This window comes from Cinclus cinclus, chromosome 11, assembly GCF_963662255.1.
Source record: "Cinclus cinclus chromosome 11, bCinCin1.1, whole genome shotgun sequence".
NCBI classification, from domain to species: domain Eukaryota; kingdom Metazoa; phylum Chordata; class Aves; order Passeriformes; family Cinclidae; genus Cinclus; species Cinclus cinclus.
Genome location: NC_085056.1, coordinates 4,403,651 through 4,428,966, shown reverse-complemented (window position 1 = coordinate 4,428,966; position 25,316 = coordinate 4,403,651). Strand labels below are relative to the sequence as shown.

At 40.3% G+C, this 25,316-nt stretch overlaps 2 protein-coding genes across 4 annotated transcripts in view; one reads left to right on the top strand and one right to left on the bottom strand.

Moving 5' to 3' along the window:
* Positions 1-5,091, top strand: part of PLCG2 (phospholipase C gamma 2) — a 56,115-nt gene extending 51,024 nt beyond the window's left edge. For all 3 annotated transcript variants that reach the window (XM_062500297.1, XM_062500298.1, XM_062500299.1), the window contains 2 exons: positions 1,152-1,330; positions 2,098-5,091. In XM_062500297.1, coding sequence (XP_062356281.1) covers positions 1,152-1,330; positions 2,098-2,140 — 222 coding nt within the window. In that variant the 3' untranslated portion in view covers positions 2,141-5,091. The remainder of the gene's footprint in view (positions 1-1,151; positions 1,331-2,097) is intronic.
* A 3,925-nt stretch (positions 5,092-9,016) lies between these two features.
* Positions 9,017-12,173, bottom strand: SDR42E1 (short chain dehydrogenase/reductase family 42E, member 1). The gene is made up of 3 exons (XM_062500188.1): positions 12,133-12,173; positions 11,341-11,442; positions 9,017-10,124 (listed from the first exon to the last, which is right to left on the bottom strand). The coding sequence occupies exons 1-3, from the start codon at positions 12,171-12,173 to the stop codon at positions 9,017-9,019; spliced, it is 1,251 nt and encodes a 416-aa protein (XP_062356172.1).
* Between the last annotated feature and the right edge of the window lie 13,143 nt (positions 12,174-25,316).

Below are 25,316 nucleotides of genomic sequence, written 5' to 3'. Positions count from 1 at the left end.
CAATCTGCATTTCTTTTGTGATTTGGGAATACAAAGTTTACTACCCCTTTACAAACAAAAATTAAATAAATTACTCTTTAAATCTTAATCAGTAGCACAGCACTGAGGCTGTTTCAGTTGCTCCAACCCATGCTTGCATAGGAATGTGTTTCAGGAGGAAAAAGGGTTTAGAAAAGGATCTTGTTGCAGTAACTGAAACCCCTTGGGTATGTTGCTAAGCTATCAGTTTTCCTAGATCTGGACTGAATGCAGAAAGAGGCATTCTTATTAGTATGCTGCCTCTGAAAATGTTTGGATTTATTACATTTATTGATTGCATGTCATTTCTTGTAGAAGGACTATCTTGTTTTGCTGCTGATGTGAAAATTAAGACTTCAGTCCTGCCAATTCTATTCCCCACTAGTAACTCTATAAAGAGGCAGCTTCTGCATTCAAATTTTTGAAGTATTAAAATAATTTGAAGTCCTAAAGGGAATCATGATGATTGTTTATGGCTGTGGAATATTTTGAGAGCTACTGTGTGCCACAATAGAAACTGAGACCTACTCAATTCATTTGCAATACTGAATTGCCATAGTTACATAGAAATACAGCGTCTGTCCTTCCTTCTTGACCATCTGAGTACTTGCTGCTGTAAGGGGTCCTATTTACCAGTTAGTGTTTTGACTTTTAGTCTACATTTCAATAGAAAATCCCCAGGATTATGTCACATGATACACAAATACAATGGAAGAGCCAAAACCTAAACATTTTAAAAACGTGCTTTTGTTATTGTTATAATTTGATACACTATTACCATAATGATACACTATTTTCTGTTCTTTCCTCAACAGATTAACATGCTCTATTAATGAAAAATATTCCAACAGAAGTGTTTAGATACACAAATTTTGCAACCTGTTCTAGAATGTTCCTGATGCCCCTGTCAGAGGGTATGGCTAGTCATACTGTGGGGCTGAGAGGATTTTTTTTAGTGCTTCCTAAGTTAGTTTGTTTCCAGAAACGTCCTATCAAACTAATTTTATAAAATGTTCTATGTGGTTACTAAAATGTGGTTAGGAAAACAAACTCATCCCCAAACTCTGTGGATTCTGTGTTGTTCTGAGAATGTTTTTTACAAAATTACCTTGATTTCCAATATTCCTTTGAAGGAAAGTGAAGAAGAGCTTTATTGCTCATGTCAGCAACTTCGGAAGCGCCAGGAGGAGCTGAATACTCAACCCTATGACACCCATGTGAACCTAAGGAATCCCAACAGGGATGCTATACTGAAAGAATTCAACATCAATGAGCACAAACTACAGATTTATCAAGAGACTTGCAACCGCAGGTGGGTTGATGATCATTCTCTCTTCCAAGGCAGCTCTGTCTAGACAGGATTTATGGTAAGGAAACCTCAGACATATCAAAGGGAGCATCTAAAGAGTGGTGAGGGTACAGTGAGCTCATCTGCAGTGAGGAAGGGCTGTAGTGAAGCCAGGCTGGGCCTCAAGCCACTAGAGGCCAGCAGAAGCTGAGGAATGTGTGCTCAGTGAAATCTCAGTGACACTTGTAATCCTGTCAGGTTTGTATCCCTCTCTGCTGCTTTCCGGGAGGAAAGCCTGGAAGTATACACAGACAAATAAATAAACCTCTTCACTCTTGCTACACTATCAGAGTTATGTCCCTGGAAATGTCATACTCATACGAGATATGTGGGAACAGATACACAAACCACAAAAGATAAAACCAGTATTGAGTTGTAGCAGCACAGCATTGTCAGTTCAGTGTCAGTGCATTATCCAGAGCTTAGGGGAAGGTTCCTTCTCCTTTGCTGCCACCTTTGGGCTGGGTGTGAGTGAGATACGAGAAGCTTTATGTCTCATAGGAAGTTTTGAGTAGATCTCAAGACTTTAAATATTCTTGCCCTTTTTTGTGTGTGTTAAACAGCTGCATTAATTATTTGTTTACTCCCATTTATTGAGGGGAAAAAAAATTGCAATGCTCATTGCTGAGACCTTACTTGCTATTGGTATCCAAGTACATTGAATTTGGTAGAATGTTTTCCTCTGAGAAATTCCTATGAGGCTTGACTTTTTCCTTTTCTTTTCCCTTTAGATTAAAGGAGAAGAAAGTCAGTAACAGCAAATTCTACTCTTAGAGCCTGTCATTCTTTGATGTGTGCTTTATGGTGCAATTCAGGAAGAGATGGATTTATCGTGGTCATCCTACTCAGTGACAGTCTCATCAGATGGGATGACTGGAAGAAGAGAAGGAAGAGGAAATACGGATTTCCTTTATAATTTCTTCTTTTAAGAAAAACTATTTTAATACATAATAATTTATATTCTGTACAAAGCATACTCTCTGTGCAGGCCAGAACTTCTGTGTATTCAAGATTTTTAAAACTTGAGGATGTGTAGTTGGATGGACCTCACTTCTCATTATCAATACCTGAAGTACAAATCATCTCCTGTATATGTGTACATGAGCTATAGATAAAACAGTCACAAAAAAATTTGCATGCATGGAATCGCACCACTTAAACAACCTGGCTCCTCAAGATAAACTAGAAGTGAGTTTTTAATTTATTAAATGCTGTAAAAGCACTTCCACACCAGCATTGTCATGTCATGTATGTTACAGTCCTTGAGACAGCAGATTGTGCTGCTGATACTGTATAAAATATTTTGGGCAGCTATTGTCTCTTATTAAAAATTTTCTGTTACATTTTCAAGAACAAGATAATATGTTAATTTTGCTGAAAGCAAATACCCTCTGTGACTGTAGTTGTGTTTTTCCTGTTGAACTCTCTTTAAAAGGTTTAAGAAAGGAGCAATGTGTGAACCTCTACTCATAGCCCCTGTGAACTTCTGTTCACAACCTCGAGGCACTGGAAGGAAAAGTTTTAAGATATTCAGTAGGAGATATCTGTTTGTTTGCAGAAAGGGAAGGTGTTTAAAATTCTAAGAAGCAGTTACTTTTGTACAGTATAATTTCTGCAAATCCTTTCAGCTGCTAATGTGCTTAGAAATGAATTTTTAAATGAACTGTCAATTTTTAATCTTGCAATCCTATATAGACGATAGTCAAATGATATTGTTCTGTAAATGTAGACCATTTTCCCAAAACATAACTAATCCAAGAATGATAGTGTGCACAAATATAGAGGTACATCCTTCTGGTGCCTTTAATCAAATCAAGAACATGAAACTGCAGATGAGAATACTTGTTAGATTAGCAAGTGTATTTTCCTGCCAGAGCAGAGCTAAAGGCCTTTGATGGAATATTTAACAGCAGTTGTCATAATTTGTGTATGTGTTGGTCCTTTGTGCTAGTGCTGTACTGTTGCCATCACATTTCTGGTTGTCTTATCTCTACATGGCATGAGTTTTGCTATTTATATTCCCAACTTTAACATTCAAATATGTGCAGAGAAGTTTAGTTTTTGGAGTGACTGCCTGAGGCACAAAATTCTGCTTCCACAGAGCGGTACTTCTGATCACAGAGGACTTGCACAGATTTGGGATTCATGGCCTGATGCAGCTGCCTCAGCAATTTTCAATTTCTCTTGCTCTCCACGCTGCGACTTCTGTTGTTTCAAGAGACGCTTAATTGATGCCATTGTGCATTCACAGATGATGGTTTGAGGAACCCCCTTGAGGTTTTAGCTATTCTGTAAAGACAGTCTTGTCTCAGAGATGAAAGTGTTACAATAGTGTATCCCACAATGGGGTGGCTTCTGTAAATTTTTTATTATGAAGAAATTAATTACTAATCACCCAACTGAAAACCAGAGAAAAGTTAAAGGCAATTCTCTGCTTTTCATCCCGTTCCTGAAATCTCTTCAGTACCCAGCTGTGATTGACCTGTTCAAGATAGGTGTAAATCCTGCTCAAACAAACAAACAAGAAAATCACATCAACTGTGGATTTGGGAGGTGGAGCTAAAACTTAGATTGCTGTATAGAGTTGGTTTTATTGTCATTATCCAGGTCTGGATTGTTCTGCCTGTCAGAATTCTTTTTAAGCTCAGTTCCAGAGCAGACCCAACCAAACTGTCCATTTGTCCTGTCTTCCTCCATTGGTGTGTGTATTCCTGACACAGCACAGCCCCACTGTGTGATGGACACAGGAGTGAGTCCCTCATGCTGCTCTTGTGCAAATATTTAAGAACTAGATCATTTTGTAGTCCTTTGAAAAGTACTGTGCACATTCTCTACTCACTCATGTTGTCAGGAATTACAAGAAGCACTCCATCAGTATTTATGGAAATGTGTTTTGTTTTACAGTAATACTTTTCCCCAGACTGTGATGTTACACTGTGCAGAATGAAAATACTGCAGTGACTCCTCTGCTGACTTGCAAGTGGTGGTCAAGGCTATGTTCTAACTTACTCTTGGTTCTTGCATTCTGTGTTTTATCTCCAGGACCTCAACTCTCAGTTCTTCTTGGAGCAGGCTCTGTAGAAACTTTATCACAGTTGCAACTGTTTGAGTATGAAAGTAGGTTTGAATGTGTGTGATAATTTTTTAAAATTTTTTAATTAGTTTTTTTAATCCAGGAGGGAAATAATCTATAAATTTTTGAAGTTAACAATTGTTAAATTGCTATATTCTTATAGAAACTGTTTTAAATAATTGAAATAACTTATTTTAATAAATAATTTTTGATATCTCACACTGATGGGAATGATGCCAGGTGCTTCTCTGTTTAAGCATTGCATGTTGAATTTCATGACTTTTGCCAGTCATTTGAAACTATGAGTTCTTATTGAAAAGTGATCTGCTGGTGTGGGATGTTGTGCTCTGCCAGAGGTTGGAAGAAGAGCATTTGTGTGTTTTTAAGATGAACTGACTTAATGATTGTTTCAGGAGACATAGTTATCATAGCACTTCCTCTGGCTCCAAACACACGAGGCAGAAGGAAAAGGTCAAAGATTGAGTTTAACTTGTGGCTCCAAAACAACATTTTTCAGTGAGAGGCAGATACAAACTCCGGGTCTAGTGAGAATCAGATTTCTATGAGCTTAAAGAATAAAATCTGAGCAAGACAAAGATTAAATTTGTGGCAATTTGGAAGAACAGTAATATTGATGTTTAAAAAAAAATTTTCTCAGAACACTTTCTGCCTGTGAGGCTGCATGGGGAGAACTGCTGCTGGGTGAATGCACTCTGTCTTTATGTGATTTTTTTAAATTGTTGGGAGTCTTGGGAACACATCTTTTTCTCATATTTTAATCAAAATTACACGCTTATTGAACATGAATCCATATGAGTTGTCTGCAGCCTAATTCTTCTAGAAGGTCATTAAATCAGCCAGAGTCTTTTTCACCTTAGCGAGTATTGGTATGCATGAGTTCTGGAGTCAAAAAACTTGCTACATTTAGGTGTTCTGTTCCCTCTATTGTCACTTTTTTCCCACCCCAACATGTCTATATATTTCTCTGGTGAAAGAATTTTGTTAGTTTTGCAGTTCTTTAACCTCGGAGATGTGAGATGGTGTGAGCTGTGGTGCCAGCCGTTACATTTGAATTATCCAAACCAGTTGGAAAAATCAGAATGTGGTGTGGAAGCTGAAGTGCAGGAGTTGAGTTCTGCTACAGTCATGAGTCAGCGTTTTTAACTGCAGTCCAACTACTTGGCTTTGTTCCAGACTGCAATTCCCTTTCTGTCATGAGCAATAGAAGTTAAATATAATGGAAATTAACCTTCAGAATCAATTCAGAGATGAATTTATCTTCTGATCCATAACAGTATTTATAAACATGCTCAGCTATTAGTTTTAAAAGAATTTAAATTAAATTAAAAGCAGTTTAATTAATTACTAGTCTACATTTTGAGCTGTTACTCCAGCAAAACAGGGAATTATGAGCTTGACTAAAGCAAAGCAGTAGTTCCCCCAACACTTGCATACTCCTGAATTGCAGTTTGATCCCCAGACTCTTTACATTATATGTAAATTATCAGCGTTCAGGGCCCTTTTCTCTGAAGAGCACATAGTGAATTATTAAATATGCCACTATACTTTGGAAAGCATATGGAAATCAGTAATAAATAGAAACAAAGGGGTTTTGGTTGGGCCCCTTAGGAGAAGGGGCTAGAAAAATCTGGTTTGATTAAACATCTAAAATAAATATCTTTAAATACACATGAGAAGTACAAGTTTTCATGTATATCTGGCAAACCTGAGATGTTGTGTCTGAGGTTAAGTGGCTGACCAAGTATTCTTAAACTATTCACTTTAAACATCAGCATCATTCTTTATAGCAAGGCATCTATCAATTGTTCAGTAATTTTGAGGACTAGGAAAAATTTAATCTGACCTATATTTTCATTTTGCTCTTTCAATTTTTAGGTGTGTTTCTGATAATTCAGTTTCAGGAAAACAGTTAATAAATGAAAATTTGAAAAGAGACACAAGACTTGAATTAATTACCCTAATTCACCCAGATATTCATGCATGAGGAGTAATGACAAGAAACAGGAAAAAGGAGATAGGATTCTCATTGTAAGATTACTTCAAATAGAGCAGCTGTGACTGTCTTTACAGGGGTGGAATTTTCAAGCAATTTTAGAGTATCTCCTTAAGCCACAGATTGCCTGTTTTCCTTTTGGAAAGAATAAGTGTATCCTTCACCTCTGCTGTGGTCAGGACTTTATTTTTTTTAATAGATGGAGCTAATTGATGTGGAATTAATGAATCCCCAGTGCACTGATGATGGCTCTGGGGTGTGTCCCCACATTAATCCCATTTGCTGGAGCACACTCTTGGGCCATTAGGACAAAATAGTGCCTCCTGCTCTGTTATCAGAAAGTTCTGTCCTTGACTCCAGGCAGATGAAAAGCTTCACGTGTTGAGCTCAGCTTCTGCAGCACTTCTGGTATTTGGGGCTTTGTTGGGCTATTTCTGTCTTGCCAGGAGCTGTTGCTGCTGCTGCACCTCAAAAGCTGTCCAGGGCCTGAACCTCAGCTGGTATTGTCAGTGTGGATTTAGGATTATGGCTTAAGGACCCTTCCATAGATGGTTTTCACTAGCCCCACCGTTGAGATAATTGTAAATAGCAGTAGCTGAGTTTTGGTAAAAGATTACAAATAGCAGAGAGAGTTCCTCTGGGGCACAGGAGTTCAGTTCCCCATGTTAAAAACAAATTTTTTACAAGGCTTGGCATGAAATACTGATGCTGTTTCTGTGCAACAGGCTTGTGCAATTTCTTCTAAGTTTTGGTTTTGTCTTCTGCTGGGATTAGAATTTTTTAATCTACTGCTGATAACATTGTGTCAAAGCCAGAGAATTTAAAGGGGAAAAGAACAAAATGGTTTCCACTTGAAAAAACAGCTGTTGGAAAGAGAGCATTGGCCCCACGCTTTCATAAGGTCAGGAATGTCTTTCTTCTGTTTTATTAAAAAGATTTCTTCTTTCTGCAGATGGTGTTGTATATTAATGACTCCTTGTGCCATCAATGCTCAGTTGGAGGCACATAAGCTCTTTATAAGAGAGTGCAACACTCCTGCTGCACAAACAGTTTATTTGCTATTTAGAGAGGGGAAAGATTGAGTTCTCTCTTGAGCTGTCCCTCAAGCTAAATATTAAACTTAGTTTCTTTCATGGTGTACTTACTGGTAGGGGAATGGGGGAGAAAAGTCAAATTTCAAGCATAAAACCACAGAAAGTTATCAGTAGTGTGGGCTAGGTTTTTTTTTATTATTTTTTTTTTAAGGTAAACTTATCAGGAAATAAAAACAGTCAAAAAGTAACGCTGTCTTCAGTCACCACGAGCTACAAAAATCTGCATCTTCTAAGCAGGGGTGGCCATAGATTTCTAGCTTGGTTCCTCTATTTAGGCCCTCTGATTTTCTGAGAATTCTTTAACAGTGCAATGGAACTACTCTGCTTCTTACTCATTACATCCCCATTTCAGTTGCAGCAGAGTTTAACAGAAGTATCTGGAAGTTACTATTAATTTCAGTGTAGCTTCAGCCATTAAAATGGAAAGACTGAAGTTTAAATTCTTAAAAGATTCTGGTTTTGTCACAGGGTACAGAAGCTGCAGTGTTATTGAGTTAAGGGAAAACAACTTTGTGTTTAACATTTGAGGTGAAGTTTCTCAGTTTCTATATTAAACTGACAGAGGGAATTGCATAGGACAACAGTGACCTGTGCTTATAATCTTATCTTCTAATCTTAAAATTCCAGAAAATTATGAGTTTCTGTATAGCAAGTATTTATCTTCCTATTACAAAACTGAAATTATATTCAGATAGTGTCAGGTGTTAAAGAGATATTATTAAAGGCTAAAAGTATTTTATAAATAGTGGAATGTGAATGCAATCACTCACCAAATGTCTTTGCTGATTCAATAATGCTGGGAAAAATCATAGGTTTTATTTACTGAATGCACTTCAGCTGGCTCATTCCTTTTAAACAGGTATATTTTACTGTTAGAAAAATCTACAAATCTGTGGTGCTTCAAGCACTTTGTTGTAATTTAGATTAAGCACAGTGCATTTTCCAGAAATGTCATTAGATATCAGAGTTAACTCAGGAAAGCATACCAAAATGGATTAATGTAAAAACTCCCATTTGTTTATTGTCTAGCAGTTTCTCAGTCAATCTTGGTTAGGCAAATATATTTGGAATGTGATCAAAGAGTAAGTTTATTCTCCTCTGGATCATGTAACACAAACTCTTTATGAATAAAGGGCAGGGATCAGGAGTATAATCCCATCAGGAGGAAGAGTCAGCCTAAGGACATTTGTTCCATTCTCTGTATTGTGCTGTTGTACCTGAGAATAAAATGCTGTTTGCAGTAATACTGAGCTTCATCTTGTTAGTGATCTGATAAATTTTACTTTGAAGAGAAGGTATATAGAAAAAAATTACACTTTTTTTACTCAGCACTTCTGTTCCTTGGGGATAAAGCTGTTATTTACTTCAATCCCACAAATATGTGTATTTTTTAATCTTTTATTACCTGTCTGTCAAAACCAAGAGTCAGCAGAGAACATAACTAAATTCTGTCCTCAGCATTTCATCTTTCAGAGTGAAAATGTTGCTGCAGATGGAAACCAGGAGACCAGCACAGCAATCAGCACCAAAAGCAGAGCTCCATCCCTGACCAGGGACATCGTGGAGTAATTCCCTGGCTTTGGTCCACATCCTTGGGATCTAAACCACTCCACCACTTCATCCAGGCTGTACTGCTGGGGCTCATAGCCCAGCTCCTTCCTGGCCTTCTCCATGCTGAAATAATGCGTGACACCAGTTTTGTAAACCTCCGTGCGAGTGAGGAGGGGCTGGAAGTTATAAATGCGCCCTACAAGAAAATGAACTATTTCAGTAAGGAATGCAAAAAAATAGACCAGGGAGAGGGGAAGGCGTCGGCTTGGGAACCTGTAACCCAAACCTTCCACTAGCGGTCGGAAAAATTCAAAGTTATTTACAGGCCTGCCATCGGAAATAAAATAGGCCTGGCCTGCAGCAATGTGCTGCTTGCTGGCTCTGAGGGCCTCGGAGGCAAGGACATGAGCCTGGACCAGGTTGTCCACGTGTACAAACTCTACCAGACTCAGAGGGTCTCCATACACAAATTTAAACAGTCCCCTTTCAATGTAGCTGACTATTCTTGGGAGGTGTCTCTGCTCCCCAGGCCCGTAGATCCCTGCTGGGCGGAGAGCACAGGTCCTCAGGACACCTCTCCCATTTCCCAGCTCAGCACCGTTTGCCTCCAGCACCTTCATTTCAGCTAAAGATTTCGTTCGGGAGTAGTGATCAGGGTGAAGGTGCAGAGGTAGGTAAGGCAGGGACTCGTCCCCATTTTCTATAATCTGGCCTCCAAATACCACGTTGTAGGTACTTGTATAAACCAGGCTCGACACTCCCCTGCTCTTGCAGGCCTGGATGACATTTTCTGTTCCTTTCACGTTAACTTCTTCTATCAGTTTTTGGTTCAGCTGCTCCCTGCCAGACATGCCATAGGAAGCGATATGGAATATGCAGATTACATCTCTGAGAGCTTCTTCCACTTCAGACAGGCAACAGATATCCCCCTGCACGAACTTTATTCCCTCTGGCACGGTTTGAAGTGGCTTCACAACATCAAAGAGGATCACATCGACTCCCTTTTGATGTATGGCACAACCTAAACTGAAACATGACAGAAACCGTATATTAGGATACAGCACCATGGTGCATGAAACATCTCACCTGTGAGGGAGAGAAGATATTAACTGTTTTCATGCTGATTACTTTTCTGATGGGAGTCTTTTAAATACTCAACCCCTTAATACTGGGAAGATTCAGCTGTGATAGTTTAGGTACTGATGTCTCACACTCCATCCATACTTGGAGAAAAAAAACAAGAGAACAAAAATAAGTAAAACAAAAATTCAGAAGAGAAATAACTGAAGTTTTGTCCCTTTCAGATCAGCAATAGCAACTTTCAGTTGTGCAACTATTGCCAAATATTAAAAAAAAAAAAGCTTTACTTTTTTATCTTACTGTTTTTGTGCCATCCCAAAACAACAGGTTGGTCTTCACCATTGTGTCTGAAATTTATGGAGGAGTGGGAGAGATGCTTCTAAGCAGCTATGAATACTTTGCCACATGTACATTTTACTCCAAATCACAGGTATTAACACAAAGTGTAACTCTGGTGTTTCTCTTCCCCTTTCCTATATTTTTGTATGTTATTGTGCTTTAAGAGCATGAGAGTGGAGGGGAAAGCCAAGCAGAAGAAAGCCAGGCATGTCCTGAGATTTTTTTTCCTTCCCCTGACTTGAAATTTACTTTATTTTCTGGTCCTGACTGTGACCTCTCCCCCCTCTGTGAGCAGTTATAGTCTAGGGGATTTTTTCTTTACATGGCCTGAAGAGTCAGCTACAGCAAGGGAAAATGGATTTCACTGAAATGTGCACCTTATTAACAACTCTAATCCTAAACCATCACTGTTAATGAATATAATATATTCTTGAGAGTTCAGCTGGAGTTGTTAATTTGTAGAGCTAAGCACACGTGTAAGTATTTGCAGGTCAAAAGAAAAATGTGTGTACAAGTGCAGGGTCGTTCTTCAGAGCAGGCTGACGATAGTGACCCTACCCCTCTATGAGCACACCTCTGTAAATGTCTGCGAGGCAGCTGATGCTGGCATTTGGAAAGGGGATAACAGCCCTACTTAGAGCCTTTGGAAACAGAGCAACTGAGCTTGTCTAAAACTGAGACCCCGGGTGAACCAAAAGATAGCATCAACTCGATCAGGTGTCTCGGGCCCACAGGTTTCCCTTTTACAGACAGATTTTGCCGTCTCCCCAGCAGCAACCTCCTACATTTATTCCTGTACGTAATCACTATTTAATGCACTAACCGGAAGCCAAAATAACCTGCTCCTCCAGTAATGAGCACTCTTTCCTTGACAGCGTCTCCTTCTTCCATCCTTTTTCCTTTCGCACTGTGTGCTGGCACTGACCTACAAAACACACGGCAAGCTCGCACATTAAACCAGCCCGCGTTTTAGCAGCAGCGCAAATTCCCGTCCTTGTTCCCGAGCTCGGGCGCGCTTCAGTGGCAGCCCCCGCTTGCAGGAGGCGATGGAGCTGGGATGGATGCCAGGGGAAGCTGCTCCCGGAGAAGGGATGGCTGCCAGGGGAAGCTGTTCCCGGAGGAGCCGAGCCACCCCCGGGGTCCCCCCGTACCTGCGGCGGTGCCGTTCCTGCCGAATTCCCGGGGCGGTGCCGATCCCGGGAAATGGAGCCGGACCGGGCGGGGCTGGAGCAGCGCGAGATGGCGGCGGGGAGGATGGGGCCGTGCTCGGCTGGGTTTGTGTCAGGGAGGAAGGGAAGGAAAGGAGAAAGAGAAAGAGAAAGGGAAAGGGAAAGGGAAAGTGCTGCTGCCCTCCCCTCGCAGCCTGGAACGGGGGCTCGCGGCTCAGCGCTGAAATCCGAGCCGTTCCCGTCCCGATGCTGGAGCCGCAACCCTGGGTCGGGGCAGCCCCGGCATCGATCCAGGCTGGAGCTGCCGTGGGAGAAGAACTCGGGGTGTTGGTGGGGTGGGAGCTGGACCTGCCCCGGCCCCGAGCCCCGCCGTGCCCTGGGCTGATCCCCCTGTGTGGGCAGCAGGGGAAGGGGGAGGATTCTGCCCCGCTCAGGTGAGACCCCACCTGCAGAGCTGCCTGCAGCTGAGAGAACTCGGATTGTTCATCCTGGAAAACAGGAGGCTCCAGGGTGACCTAACTGCGGTCTTCCAGTAGCTGAAGGGAATTCAGAGTTAGGATGGGGCCAGACTGTTTGCAATATATGTAGTGAAAGGACAAGGGGGAATGGCTTCAGACTGAAAGGGTAGGGTTAGATCAGATGTTCGGAAGAAATTCTTCCCTCTGAGGGTGGTGAGGCCCTAGCAGAGGTTGCCCAGAGAAGCTGTGGTTGCCCCATCCCTGGACTTGGAGCAGCCTGGTCTATGGAAGGTGTCCCTGCCCATGGCAGGGTGGTGGAACTGCATAATCCTCAAGGTCCCTACCAACCCAAAGCATCCTGTGATTCCCTCAGGAGGTGCCTGCAAGTGTCATCCCCAGTGTGTGAGGCTCTGTGGAGGTCTGGGATGCTTAAGAGGGACTGAGGAGCCCTTGACTCTGGGTAATTTGGGTGGACAGGGGAGTTCCTGGACTTGCTGCTGAACATTTCTTCATGGGAAGGGTTATTGAGCATTGGAACGGGCTGTCCAGGGAGGTGCTGGAGTCACCAACCCTGCAGGTGTTCCAGAAATCACTGGACATGGCAGTGCTGTGGTTTAGTTGATGAGGTGGTGTTGGGTCAAAGGTTGGACTTGATGATCCTGGAGGTCGTTTCCAGCCTTAATGATTCTCTGATTCCCTGGTGCTGTGAAGGTACCACAGCTGCCTTCGAATGTCTGGGAGAGCTGTGCCCTCGCAGCATCTCCCTGGATGAGAGTGGCTGTCCCACATCCTGCTGTGTTTGTCGTGAGCCTGAGCCATGGGACATGCTCACAGGAATCTGCTCTGCCCCATGCAGAGGTTGAGATGTTTTTTGGCAGTGGGAAGACACTGCACAGCTCTGCTGGCTGCAACAGAACTGCTCCCGAGTTCAGCATCAGCAGTCCCAGCTGTCTGTGAGAGAGAGCCGTGATAGCAAAACAATGAAGAATTACACTATCAGAGTCTGGCTTGTGGTGTATTCCATTTTTCATTTGCAGAACTGAGCCACTTGGGGAATGCCAGAGAGTGGATTTAGTGTCAAAACTACTTAAAACTGCACAAGTTTCTGTTTTGCAAAAGCTTGACAGAAGTAGACGCACTAGGCTCTGTTGTATTTTTGATGGATGGCTGTGAAGAATTAGAACTAAACAGATTCTCAGAATTCTGCAAGTACTGAAGTTTTTCCTTTTTTTTTTTTTTAGCAATGATTTCTTCCTGGTGAACCTCTGGGACTCTTAAAGAGAAATTTCAAGTGAAGCTGGTGCTGTACCTGTTATACAGAGCTGCTGCTCATCACCCGTGGAGATGTGCAGAATGTCTGGCATGGGGGGCATCCTTCAGTCATAGCTGATTTCCGTGTCTCCTGTCTGTATAGCAGGAGAGTGGGTTTGAGACATCCCCTAAGATACCATGTGTACATATAATCAATGGTGTGTTCACAGAGGTACAAGAAGTCTAGGTCACAAGCAAAAAAAAATCCCTTACATATTCCTAAATGCTAAATATAAGGGTTCTGTATAGCTGCATATGCTTTCAGGATTTATGCATAATCTTGATGAAGGTTTTGAGAATATTCTCCCAAGTTTTAATCACCTGCAAAGTCCAAAAGAGTTATGAACTTTCCCTGAGACCTGTGAACACAAAGGGGTTTTCTTACCTTTGAGGAGTGGTACTGAGATTAGGACACTTGGTGGCTCTCTTTTGATCAAGAAAATGGTGTTTGAACGGAATATTGAAGGATCACAGAATATCTGAGGCTGGAAGGATATTGCCCTGTTGACCCCCTGCACAAAGCAGGTTCAGCCAGAGGGGTTCTGTGGGATTGTGTTGTCACTGAGTGTCTCCAAGGATGGAAACTCCATGTTCAGCCACTTTGTCCTCGTAACTCCCAGAGCTTTGTGCTCTCAGAGCAGTGACCTTGCACTCTGGGCTGTGTGAGTAAATCCCTCTGTTTGAATAGGCAGCTGTTAACCTCAGCATGATGTTTGTCCCTTGGACTTTGTCATGTGTCCATTCAAGACAATTTGCAGGACTGAGACCCCTCTCGGTACTTTTTGCTTTATCTTGCTCTCTGCCTGCTATGTCATCTACAGAGAGTGAATTCTGTCAGGTTATCTCATAATTATGGATATTGTGACTATTAAATACTGTAAAGATGTTGCTCTTAAGCCACGATCAGTTTTATTTCTCATTATAGTGAGCTGTCCTTTTTGGCCTCAGAGAATAGTGAGGAACACTCATTCCTTCAAAACGGTGATACCTGTGAAAGTTGTGGATAAATATTGTCCTCCTTTTACATTGACAGATCTGGTGTTAAGACTTGACACTCTCAGATCTCAGTTTTGCACAACCCATTTATTACTGCTTTTTCAGTTCCTGTGAGACTCTGCTTTTCCTAAGGTTTTATGGACTTTCTGAATGTTTCATAAGTTCTGCTTTTCAATCAAATGAACTGACTTCCAGTTTTATTTTATACATAATAGAATGTTAGGCCTGAGATTATGTCTTTCTTTAAAAAAACCATGTAAACCCTACTTTTCCCTTTAAAGATCCAGACTTTTTGGAGCATGCCTTGCATGCATCTCAGCATGCAGGGAATGAGACTGTGCTGCAGTGACTTGGAGAGGTTGCACTTATATCTTGAATTGCACTTTAGAGCAAGATGTGTCAGGTTAGAAGGATTTTCAGTGTAACTGGGAGTTATCTGCAATGAACCTGAAATGGGCTGCAAAGGAATCCTTAAATCAGCTAAATAAGCAGCTGCTGTAAGCAGTGCAAGTTAGAAAGGATAAGCAATGAAATAATTATTCTTTCGTAGTATGTTAGTTCATCTGGTTCCCTTTGCAATTTAAAATACTTAGCTAGTAAAATTATTTTTGTCATCAAAATACAAAGCGTGCCAGCAGTACTATTACAAGAAGCAGGGCAATATTTCATCTGGTGAAATAAACCTTAGCTTCCTGTTTTCTTACTATTTGATTGATTTCTTTTAGGTATTATTTAATTGTGATTTTTTTTTTCATTGAGCAATGCAATGAGAGAACAAGATTTAAAACTAGGTAGAACCATGTTTATGGCCTTAATAAAACATGTAAAACCAGTTGGTTAAAATAGTACTAAAGAGGTAAAAACAGAACATATATTGTGAGGGAAATTAGAATAGTAAAATTCAAAATTAGAAGCAAATTAGAACATTAGAATCAAATATTCAGTCTAGATGAGACTGGAATATATTTCAAGGAGGAGAGTGTTATGGATAAAAATGCTAGTCTGAGTTTTCATCTTGGCTGTGGCAGCAGCTTCCTTAGTGACCTTCAGAACACTGATTCGTGTTCTGTGACAGAGGTGTCATTGAACTTTCTCCCTGCCTTAGGCTGTGGTTGTGCTAGTTTCGTTTTTTGCTTCTGATGTTCAGATGAGAGCTGCTTTAAAATTGTTAATAAACCAGGAAATCAAATTTGTGGAGCTTAAAGAGCTCAGACAAGTGTGCAAGTTACACCCTTTGAAAATGTTAGCACTGACTTCTTAAGGCAGCTGTTGACTGTACAGGGCTGCTTGTGGAAGTGTCGTGCAGCTGGTGATGTGGAGATGACCATCCAAAGTGCTTCTAGTTGCTTTGTCCTGAGAGTTCCAGTAATGGAAAAACTTTGCCTGTTTTTTCCACACTGAGAAAGGAAAGTGCTTTGAATTCTCTTTGTGAAGATTCTTAAGGAACAAGCTTGATTCTGAGGTGTCCATTCAGCAGTAGGAAGTGATGCATGCTTTCTGTGGAGCCATCAGAAAGTAACTTCTTTTCCATTCTTTAATGCTTTGGAAAACGTGGGTTATCCCATTTCCAAAAGCAGCAGTTGTTTATCCTGAAGGGAAGGGAAGAAAGGTTGTGTACTTTGGGATAAGTGAATGGCTGAGCACAGGACTGAGAATAACCTGTGTTCTCCCTTTTGACTTCGATGACAAATTGCTGTTTGTGGTCTCTGTGTCTCTTTGTGGACCCTGCAGGGCACATCAATAACCCAGTTTTTAGAATGAGTATGTATTAACCTCCATAACCTCCATGGAGCTGAACAGAGTCTGCAGGGACTCACCCACTCCTGAGCATTTCAGTCCAGGTGTCTGAAGTCAGTGTTTGCTCCTGTGATACTGATCTTAAGCTCCCTTAAGCCTTATGTGTTTTTTAAGTGGTAATTTGACCTGATGTGTTACCCGATGTTCTGAGGTGTTGATAGCTGTTTGCAATAACATGTTGCACTGATATGAGTCCTTAGCAGTACAAAATGATGCTATCCAATGCAGCATCTTGAAAGTAAAAGCCAAATTTTAGCTCATCCTGTAACCTCATTAATAATTTCAATATTTCACATAGGACTGCAAGGGCTCAAGGGTTGAGCCTCTTTGTACCTGAAAGGATTATATACTTTAAAAATTAGTATGTTAAGAAATGTCTTATGGGAAGACTAATAAAATGTAATTGCAAATACTCTCACAGATGTTTTTGCTCTCAGAGTAGGGGAGGACAGGTTTAGGAATGCAGTGCTGAATGTCTTTGATTCTGTTACTTAAAGCAAGTCTTCCAAATTCTCAATAGGAAGCTATTTTAGAAGGTAATTATACACTTACATTTCAGTAATTGTCTGATTCAGGTTCAAGTGTGATTGATGTGCATCCAGATCCCTTATTAACCACACTAATGACAAAGAAAGGCTTCTTGTTGAAGTAATTGATAATTTAATTCAGCTATCCATGGGTTTGCAGAAATCTTACCCTCCAGCAAAAGCAAGATGAGGTTGGTCTGTTATGAATCGTTGACACTAATACTTGAACACCCTGTTGATGGTTCTACTTTGATCTTTTGGAAGGATCTAAGGGATCTTTCAGCTTCACAGGCAGCTAATCATATGCTGTAGATGCCATATGTAGAAGAAACTCGGGGCAAAATGTGTTCATTAATCCATATCTTGTACTGTGCTAATTTTCTGTGTGTGTATAAGAGGTCTGCAGACACTGGTGGTGAGGATGAGATGTGTCAGCAAGAACACCAGGGCCTGAATTTGTTGTAGCATTTCTGTGGGTTTCTTGGTGGAAAATGATGAGGGAGAAAGGAAATGTATTTGCTGAGGAAATGTTTTCCATCTTCACACTCCCGGGACTTTCATATTTCTGGTTCTGTGTTCAAAGTCTAGGCAGTGGACAGTTCAAGGTCTAGGTCAGGCACTTAGAACTGCATGAAAACAGGACACTTGGTTAAAAAATGTTACTACCATTTAGTTCTGTAATGACCTTGAAAACATTCCAAAAATTACATAATTTTGCAGAGGAAAGATTAGGTAAGTTTGAAGTAGGGAAAAAAAAACTCAAAAAAGGACAAAATCTCTTGCTTCAGCTGTGCTTGAGCAAGATAAATTCCATAAGAGTTCCTTGATGGCATCTTGGTGTTTACAAGAACACCACACTCTTGTCTATCTTTGATACTGATTTATTCTGTTCCATGAAACTAATGATTGCAGAATTCAGAATTCATAAGCATTTTATCATGGTGTATTCTGAGCTGTTTCAAGATAAGAGATTCTGACACAAAGCCTGTGTTTTCCTTTAAAAGGGATTTGTTCAGAACCAAAAATTTTGAAGGTTCAAAGCACTTAGTCAAAACAAAATAAATCCAATAACTCTAAAATGGGGCAAAATTACTGATCTTACAAAGATGTGATAGTTATGCTTTTTTTTCTTCTGTTTAAAAGCCTTATTTGGACATGGTTTGTCCTGGAATGATAACACAAAGAAGGTGTTCAAAGTGGGATCTATTCAACTGGAAGTGTGCTATAATTTACAGTAATTTACTACAAGTTATTCTTGCTCTTAATTTTCACTCCTTGTGGCAGAAGTTGTGGGTACAGCATCTGGTTATAACTAATTTTGGTTTTTTGAGTCTTTGGAGGGAGAAGCAGGATCTGAATAATGAGGGAATTGAAATATCTGATTTTTACTTTGATTCTTACGGTAAAGCATTTGAAGTGCTGCTTCAATGTCTTTCAGAGAGTATCCAGCCCATAGAAACAGAATTTGTGCCAGTGGAAAGCGTTGGATTAATTCCAGTCATACATCAGCTTAATTCTTCATTCATCATAGGAACATGGAAGAATCAAACATCAAACACATTATGGGCAAACTGCATAAGCTGAAATGTTCTTCTAGATGACTTAGAGGAACAACATGTTCTAGTAATTTGCTTTCTTGTATAATGAAGGTTTCTCAAACTGAATACATAATCTTCAAGTCACAAAAAAAAAAAAAATTATCAAGGAAGGCCTGGTTTAGCAGTTGTCATTTTAACACTTTCCAAGAGAAAACATTATCTGATGCACTTCTTTCCCATGTCTTTGACTTAACGTTGCCTGCCTGAGCTCCTTTGCCCTTTTAAAAATTGTTCTGGGAAAGTCAGTGAAAGCAGTTTGAGTGGCCAGTGAGAATCCCTTCAGTGCCATATTGGTAATGGCAAAGCCAGCAGATTTCACCGTTTGTGTTTCCTGTAGTTTTGGTGCTGGCTCCTTTCCCTTGTGCCATAAATAAAGGTAATCTGTGCTAGGAACAGGCATCAACTCAAGCAGGCAATTAATCACACTTCAACAGCATGCACATTATTACCTTATCAGGCAGAAGCATCCCACCTCCCATCATGTTTTATCTGTTTATGAAGAAAATGCCTTCCATAATTGTAATTGAGAAACAAAAAATGACTCAGAGTTTGGAGGTGTCAATAAGAATATATTATGCAGCCAAACTGTGTCTTGTGTGCAAATGGGTCACTCTGCTTTTGCCCTGTCAGGAAGGGATTTTTGTTCCTGATGGGCTTCCCCTGGTCTCCTGACATTTATTAACCTGAAGAGAATATCAAATTTGGGCTGTTCCTTGTGAGAACAGGCCACAGTCATGCCTCCCATTTTGGTTGGAAATCCCTCAATTATTTCTGGTTCAAAAAGAGCAGTCCAAGCAGGGCTGAACAAAGAGGCAGGGCTCCATCTCCTGCAGATTTAAAAAAGGGGTCTCAGTTCACATCTACTGCCACCAAATCCAGTTTTCCTAGGTAGTCTTGGTGCAATATTACATCATTAATGAGTTCCTTAATTCAGAATTCTTCAAATTAGAATTATTAGATTATATGGGTTACTGAATTTTTGAACAAGTTGACTGCTTGGTCCTTCTGGCCGTAATAGCTGAAGTGATTATCATGACTGATATCTTGGGGTGAAAGTGCTGTATGTTACAAACTTTTAACTTTCTTTATTCCTTATGGGAGAAATAGAGAAATATTTAGTGTATAAATGAAGGCTAAATGAAACATATGTGTGTGAGTTCTACAGGGTATTGTTCACATGTAGTGGCTGGGGCTTGTTTTGTGCCTCATGCTGAAGGCTTCACAACAGCACTCTGAGAAAAAGTGTCACAGTAATTTTTTCCCCTCTGGTGCCCATGTTGTGTGGTTCCATCTGCAGCCTTGGAGTTATGACTTCTGTATTTCAGCTGCACTCTCTGAAGTCTCTGGGTGATGGAGCTGTCCAATTTTGACTCTTTTAGTAGTTGAACTGTTCTCTTGCAGGTGAGGTACCAAATGTAAACCTTTAATACCATTTGTCTAAGTCTTCAAGATCCTTTACTGTAAATACTGGTTTTATGACGGCTTTCTGTGTTCTCTAAATTTTAGAGATTTTAGAGATTAAAAGAGATTTAGAGATTATATTTATAGCAGCACAAACCCAAGAATATAATGGCATTCAGAAGAATGGATGAAAATAATTGTTGCCGCTTCTCGTTGTTTCATTAGAAGTCTTTTTATTTCCTTCTTTATTTTTTGTCTTGCTTTACTGAAAACTTGAACTTTTATATTCATGGATAATTTGTTGAATGCCTTCCTGTTTGTGCAGGTGTGTGCAAGCCTGAATTGTTGTGCTTTAGCCTCATGAGGTTGCAGTAGCTGTTTAATATGCTCACAAAATTTCAGAGTATAAAGTTCCAGTTTTAAAGACTCCAGTGTTACCAATTCCTGTCATGAATCCAATGATTCTAGGGGGTCTTTTCCAACCTAAATGATTCTATAATTCTTAGCCCTTAAAAATACTCATCTGAGACTCAAGTTTGTACTTTTTCCATCTGTGAGGTATCTCGTCTCTGAACTCTGTTGGTTAAATCCAGAGTTTTCCATGGAATTTCTGTTCCCAGAGGGGGCACAGTGGGTGGCAGGGTTCCCCTCAGCTCCTTCCAACTGGTCTTGGAGTCAAGGAAAGTGTGTGAAAGGTGATAGCAGAGGTAAGAGTGGGGTGCAAAGAATCCTCCCAGAATTGTGAAACTGAGGCAATGCTCAGGACTGAACCTGTAGCAATTCTGCAGAACAGCACTCTGTAGGAACCTTGCCTGGATTAACATCTCACTGCTGCTTTGTCCATAAATTCTAGCTCAACGTGTCTCTGCTGCAATGCAGGTACAGTTCGTGCCTCATTGAACATCTTGGATTTGAGACTTGTTTTGATAGCAAGTTGGTTCAAGTTTGAACAATCTGTGCCGTCAACAAAAGAGCAGCAAGAGCCTCACCTTCAGAATTTTAAAATCCCTACATTTTTAAAATTTAGTTTATTTATCTTCAGTAATTGTGCTTGGATTTATCAATGCTGAAATTTTGTTTCTGATAACAGAAAGGAACCAAGTGAGGATGACAACATCAGATAAAGTAGATAGAAGAGGATTATCTTGTGTGTAGGAAACACTTTGTGAATCACAGCGCTGAGGCCAGGTGTGTCATAGTTACAATTGGCCATGGGCAAAATCTTCATACAGTAACATTTTTATTCACGCTTTTGGCATGATTCCCATGGATTAATAATATCTTCTTTCCTTGTCTTTCTGTGTAAAATAAGACCCCACCTGTAGGTCCATATGTAAATATTTCTTACACCTTCTCTCTAATTCACAGAGATGGTGACACCTTTCTGATGAGCCTTTCCAGTCTCCACTGCCCACTTTGGATATTCTCAGCTGGGCATTTTCCTACTTCTTCTCATTCTCCAGAGAAATTCTGCATCTACAACGCAGTTGTCAGCTGACCTTTTGTTGTGATGTTTATAAAGTGTTATTTGGTGGGGTGTAGCCTAGGTGTGCTCCAAGAGCTCTTCTCATCAGGATGATCCCTGTGTGTTTGAGCACAGGACTGGGAGCCACGACCCAGGAGTTCTCAGCTGGGATTATTCACTAAATAGAAGATGATCTCTCTGCTTCAGTTGACTGATGTGTTCTGTGGGAATGGTATTTGCATCTTGGAGCATCTATGACAGCTAAGTGCTTAAATATTCTAGTGGAAAAAAGTGCCATTGAAAGAGAGATTATGCCAGCACAGTTTCCCTTCAAAATACCTCTTTCTTTTCTATTTTCTGCTGTAGGGTCTGGTATCTAGAGGTACTTAATTCTTTCCCACCTCTCCAAATGTAGTTGGGTGCCTCATTTCCATTTGCCATCTTCAATGTAACTGTGGGGACAGAAGACAGGATGAATCAGTTATCAGCAGTTAAAGATATGAAGGGAAAATTATACTCCTAAGGATACAAACGTATACTTTTTTTTATTTAGTTTGAATTTTACTATTTAAGTTTGATCAATATCTACTGATTTGTCTCAGTACTTCCTGTGGTCCAGTTTTAGTGACTGCTTGGAAAACTCCCCCCACCTGTCTCTCTGCTACAGTCATTGAGTGGCTTTCTTTGGGATCATCTGGCATTATTTGGCACATCTCATTTTCAAGCTGCATTATTTTATCAAATGTAATGGTAGCCAACTCTTCCTTTGTAACCAGTTATAATGGAAAGAACTTCTAAACTTTAAACTTTTAAATCACATTGAAATTCTTATTTTATCAGCACGAAGATGTGTTTGATGTGATCTTTTACTTTCTTTAAAAATAAAAACCCAGTTCAAAGGAAGCAAAAATTACTCTTAGGGTCTTTTAAATCCTAGCTTCAGTCCATAAATTTGACTTTAGGCTTAAATTGGAAAAACATAATATTTAACAGGTAACATAAAATCCTTAAGAATTGAATATGCTCTCTGCTTTAAGATGTTAGAAATCAGAAAAAGGGAATCAAACCCACATATGAGCTCATTGTTAAAAGTAATTGAGAACTAAAAGCCTCCTCGGGTACTTATGTGTATCCTTTTAAAGTTGATAGAAACTGAGAACTTTCCTGAAGGCAGGTGCCTGGAATAGCTCTAGGTATGAGCTATTCAATGATACCCCAGGCTGTTAGGATAGAACTCCTGTGAGCTGGAACACCTTTATGTTGTTTCAGAATGCTGCCAATGTTTACAGATTTTTTTTGCCCCTCAGTTTAAAGTGTGGTTCAGTGGTGAGCAAAAGTAGCTCTCTTTGGGTGCCCATTTGTGTCCCATGTTTCAGCTCAGTTCCTGGAGACATCTGTTCACTGCTGGGGTCCTGTCCTGACCTGCATCCCTAACAGAGAGAGAAAAACTCTACCACATTATAGAGAATGGGTTAGGAATGATAAAGGATTATTAATTTTAATAACTGTGTTCTGAATCGGCCCATATATGTAGATACAAAAATCCCAGAAATCCCAGGGACAAGGCACAGAACCTGTCTGCCATATGACATTTTTGACAAGATCTCCAGAATTAATCTGTCTAGGAGCTACAATGCTCAGCTTAATTATGGAAAGGCTGCATCTGTGTTCAAAGCTGTTGAGAGAGAAAGAAGAAAGTAAAAATGTCCACTAGGTTTGATTAACTGCTTTCAGGCTGATGAAGAAAGACAGATGGTTACTAGTTATTTTTCCTTAATGGATTTTGGAGCTCCATTTGGTGGATGAATTAATGTTATAGGTCCCAAATCTGCCTTTGAAGCTATGCCTGCCTAACCCTTAGTGATTCCAGCAAAGTTTGTGTGCCTCCAAGAGAGACGTTTGCCCTGAGGCTGTCATATATATTGTTTAAAACAGTTTTGAAATTAAAAAATAAATGCGAAGTGATAATTTACAGTATTAATAAAACTAATTGTGAGCTCTGCACAGTGCAGGAAGGGATTCCCTACAAGGGATTATTGTTTTGAAGTGCCTGTGTAGATTATCCCCATAGGATCTGTGCCTGTTTGGGAATGACCTTCACCTCGAGCCTGACATTATTTTAATGCTGGCATTAAAACTTGGAGAAGTTAATTCTAAGGTTGCGCTTGCTAGTTGTGTCACCTGGAAAGTAGAAATAAATAATTTTATGGTGTAGGTTCATTTGCATGAATCAATTATCCTATCTCAAATCTAGGTGGGGAAGGTCTTTAAGGCAGGCTGTAATTCTTCAGGTGTGCATGTTTAAAAACAGGGCTGTGAATATTTCTTTCTTTACTTGCATGCCAGTATCTGTGTTTATTTTTAAGAATGTGCATAAATGTCTCTGAGTTTGGGCTCTCAGGGAACATTTAGGCCTAATGGGTCTCAGGACTGTCATTCAGCAACCTATTAAATCATCTGTATAGTTTTATGAGTGGATAGTCATGGTGATTTTAATGGGATTAAATTTGCTTACATCCAAACAGTTTTTGAGTCAGGCTAAAGGTTACTGAATGATAAAAAAATGTTTAAGATAGACAATATAATAAAGGGAAGCAAACCAACAAAAAATTACATTAAATACTCAGATTTTCCATAGTCAGTGGATTGCCCAGAGAAAAAACACCATTTACTAAAATGCTGCTTGCCACAGAATCATCAAACCTGCCCCCAGATCCTGAAAGGGACCTTGAGGGGTCGTTTGTCCCCCTGCTTCGTGGCAGGATCATCTAACACCAAGTCATTCCTGACAGTGTTTAAACATGATTGCAGCTGTTTACAAGCAGCACAAAAATGGCTGAAAAATGCCAGGAATGGGAACGTCCTTCAGATCCCAGCACTGAAGGGGAAATTTGGGACATCCAGGACAGAGCATTCAATCACAACAATAATATAAGTCATTGATTACACCCAGAGTGAGGTCACCATTCCTCAACAGGAAAAATACATGGCTTCAGCCTTTGGAAATGAGGGGCTTGTCCTTCAAGTGACAGCAAACGGAGTGCGCCGAGGGCAGGTGACACTTTGTCATGGCTGATTGCTTAATGCTTTTTGAATCATGGCTCATTTTTCATCTCATTGTGCTTTGGCTTTCATTTCAAAGGCTGGCTGATGCAACTCCGAGGAAAATCTAAAAATAAGCAAATTCCACTGATGAGAGGCAGAGATGTTTTTAAGAGTTTGCAGGTGGAGGGAAGGCACGTGGCAGATGTGTGTAGTTAATAACGCAGATGACAGTGGGGAGATGCTACCACCCGTTTTCTTTCATCCCTTTTGCAGAGTCCATGCTCAAAGCTCAACATCTTCTGGTGCCCTGAGTTGTGTGTGATTAATTTTTAATTTTTCACTATCTACAGTGAATGACAAGTTATGTTGGTGATGCTATAAATCCCCCCACTTTGAAGGGTCTCTTCAAAACAGTTTCTCTATTTGTCCACACGTGCTTTAATCATGATTACCATGCTTGCCTAATTTTCTGGTTTACTTCTATATTTACCTTGCTATTTAAAATTTAACTGCACTAAAATTATGTGACTTTTGCATAGATAGTACCTAAATGTTTGAAAACATTTTGTGGTCTAATATTAGGATGTAATGGAAAAGGCTGGATGTAAACCAGATGTGTCTCCAGCCTGCCAGTGTTTGAAGACATGCAGGAGGAACAGACAGATGATGCAAAGTGTGGTTTTTTATCTGATCTGTTGGTATGACTTGTGTTTAGGGCAGAGCATCAGAAGTAAGGCAGGCAAAGCTGCATTTGCTTTTCAGGAAACACCTGCAAAGAAACGATCAGGCTGTGGGCTGTGAAAGTGTGGAAATCCTTTGTGTTTAAGCACAGAGATGCTGAGATGCTGCCATTAACTTCAGAGAGGCAAAGCTGCAGAGAAGGGAAGGGAATAGGGAGATGTAAGAAAAATCTAGTTGGAAAAACAAACTAAACTTCCCATTGAGAGTACAGCTTATGTCTTTATTTCTCTTTTATTGAGGCAGCACTATGCCGTGCTCTGTTCTAGGCAGAGCTGGGATGTTACTCTGAAT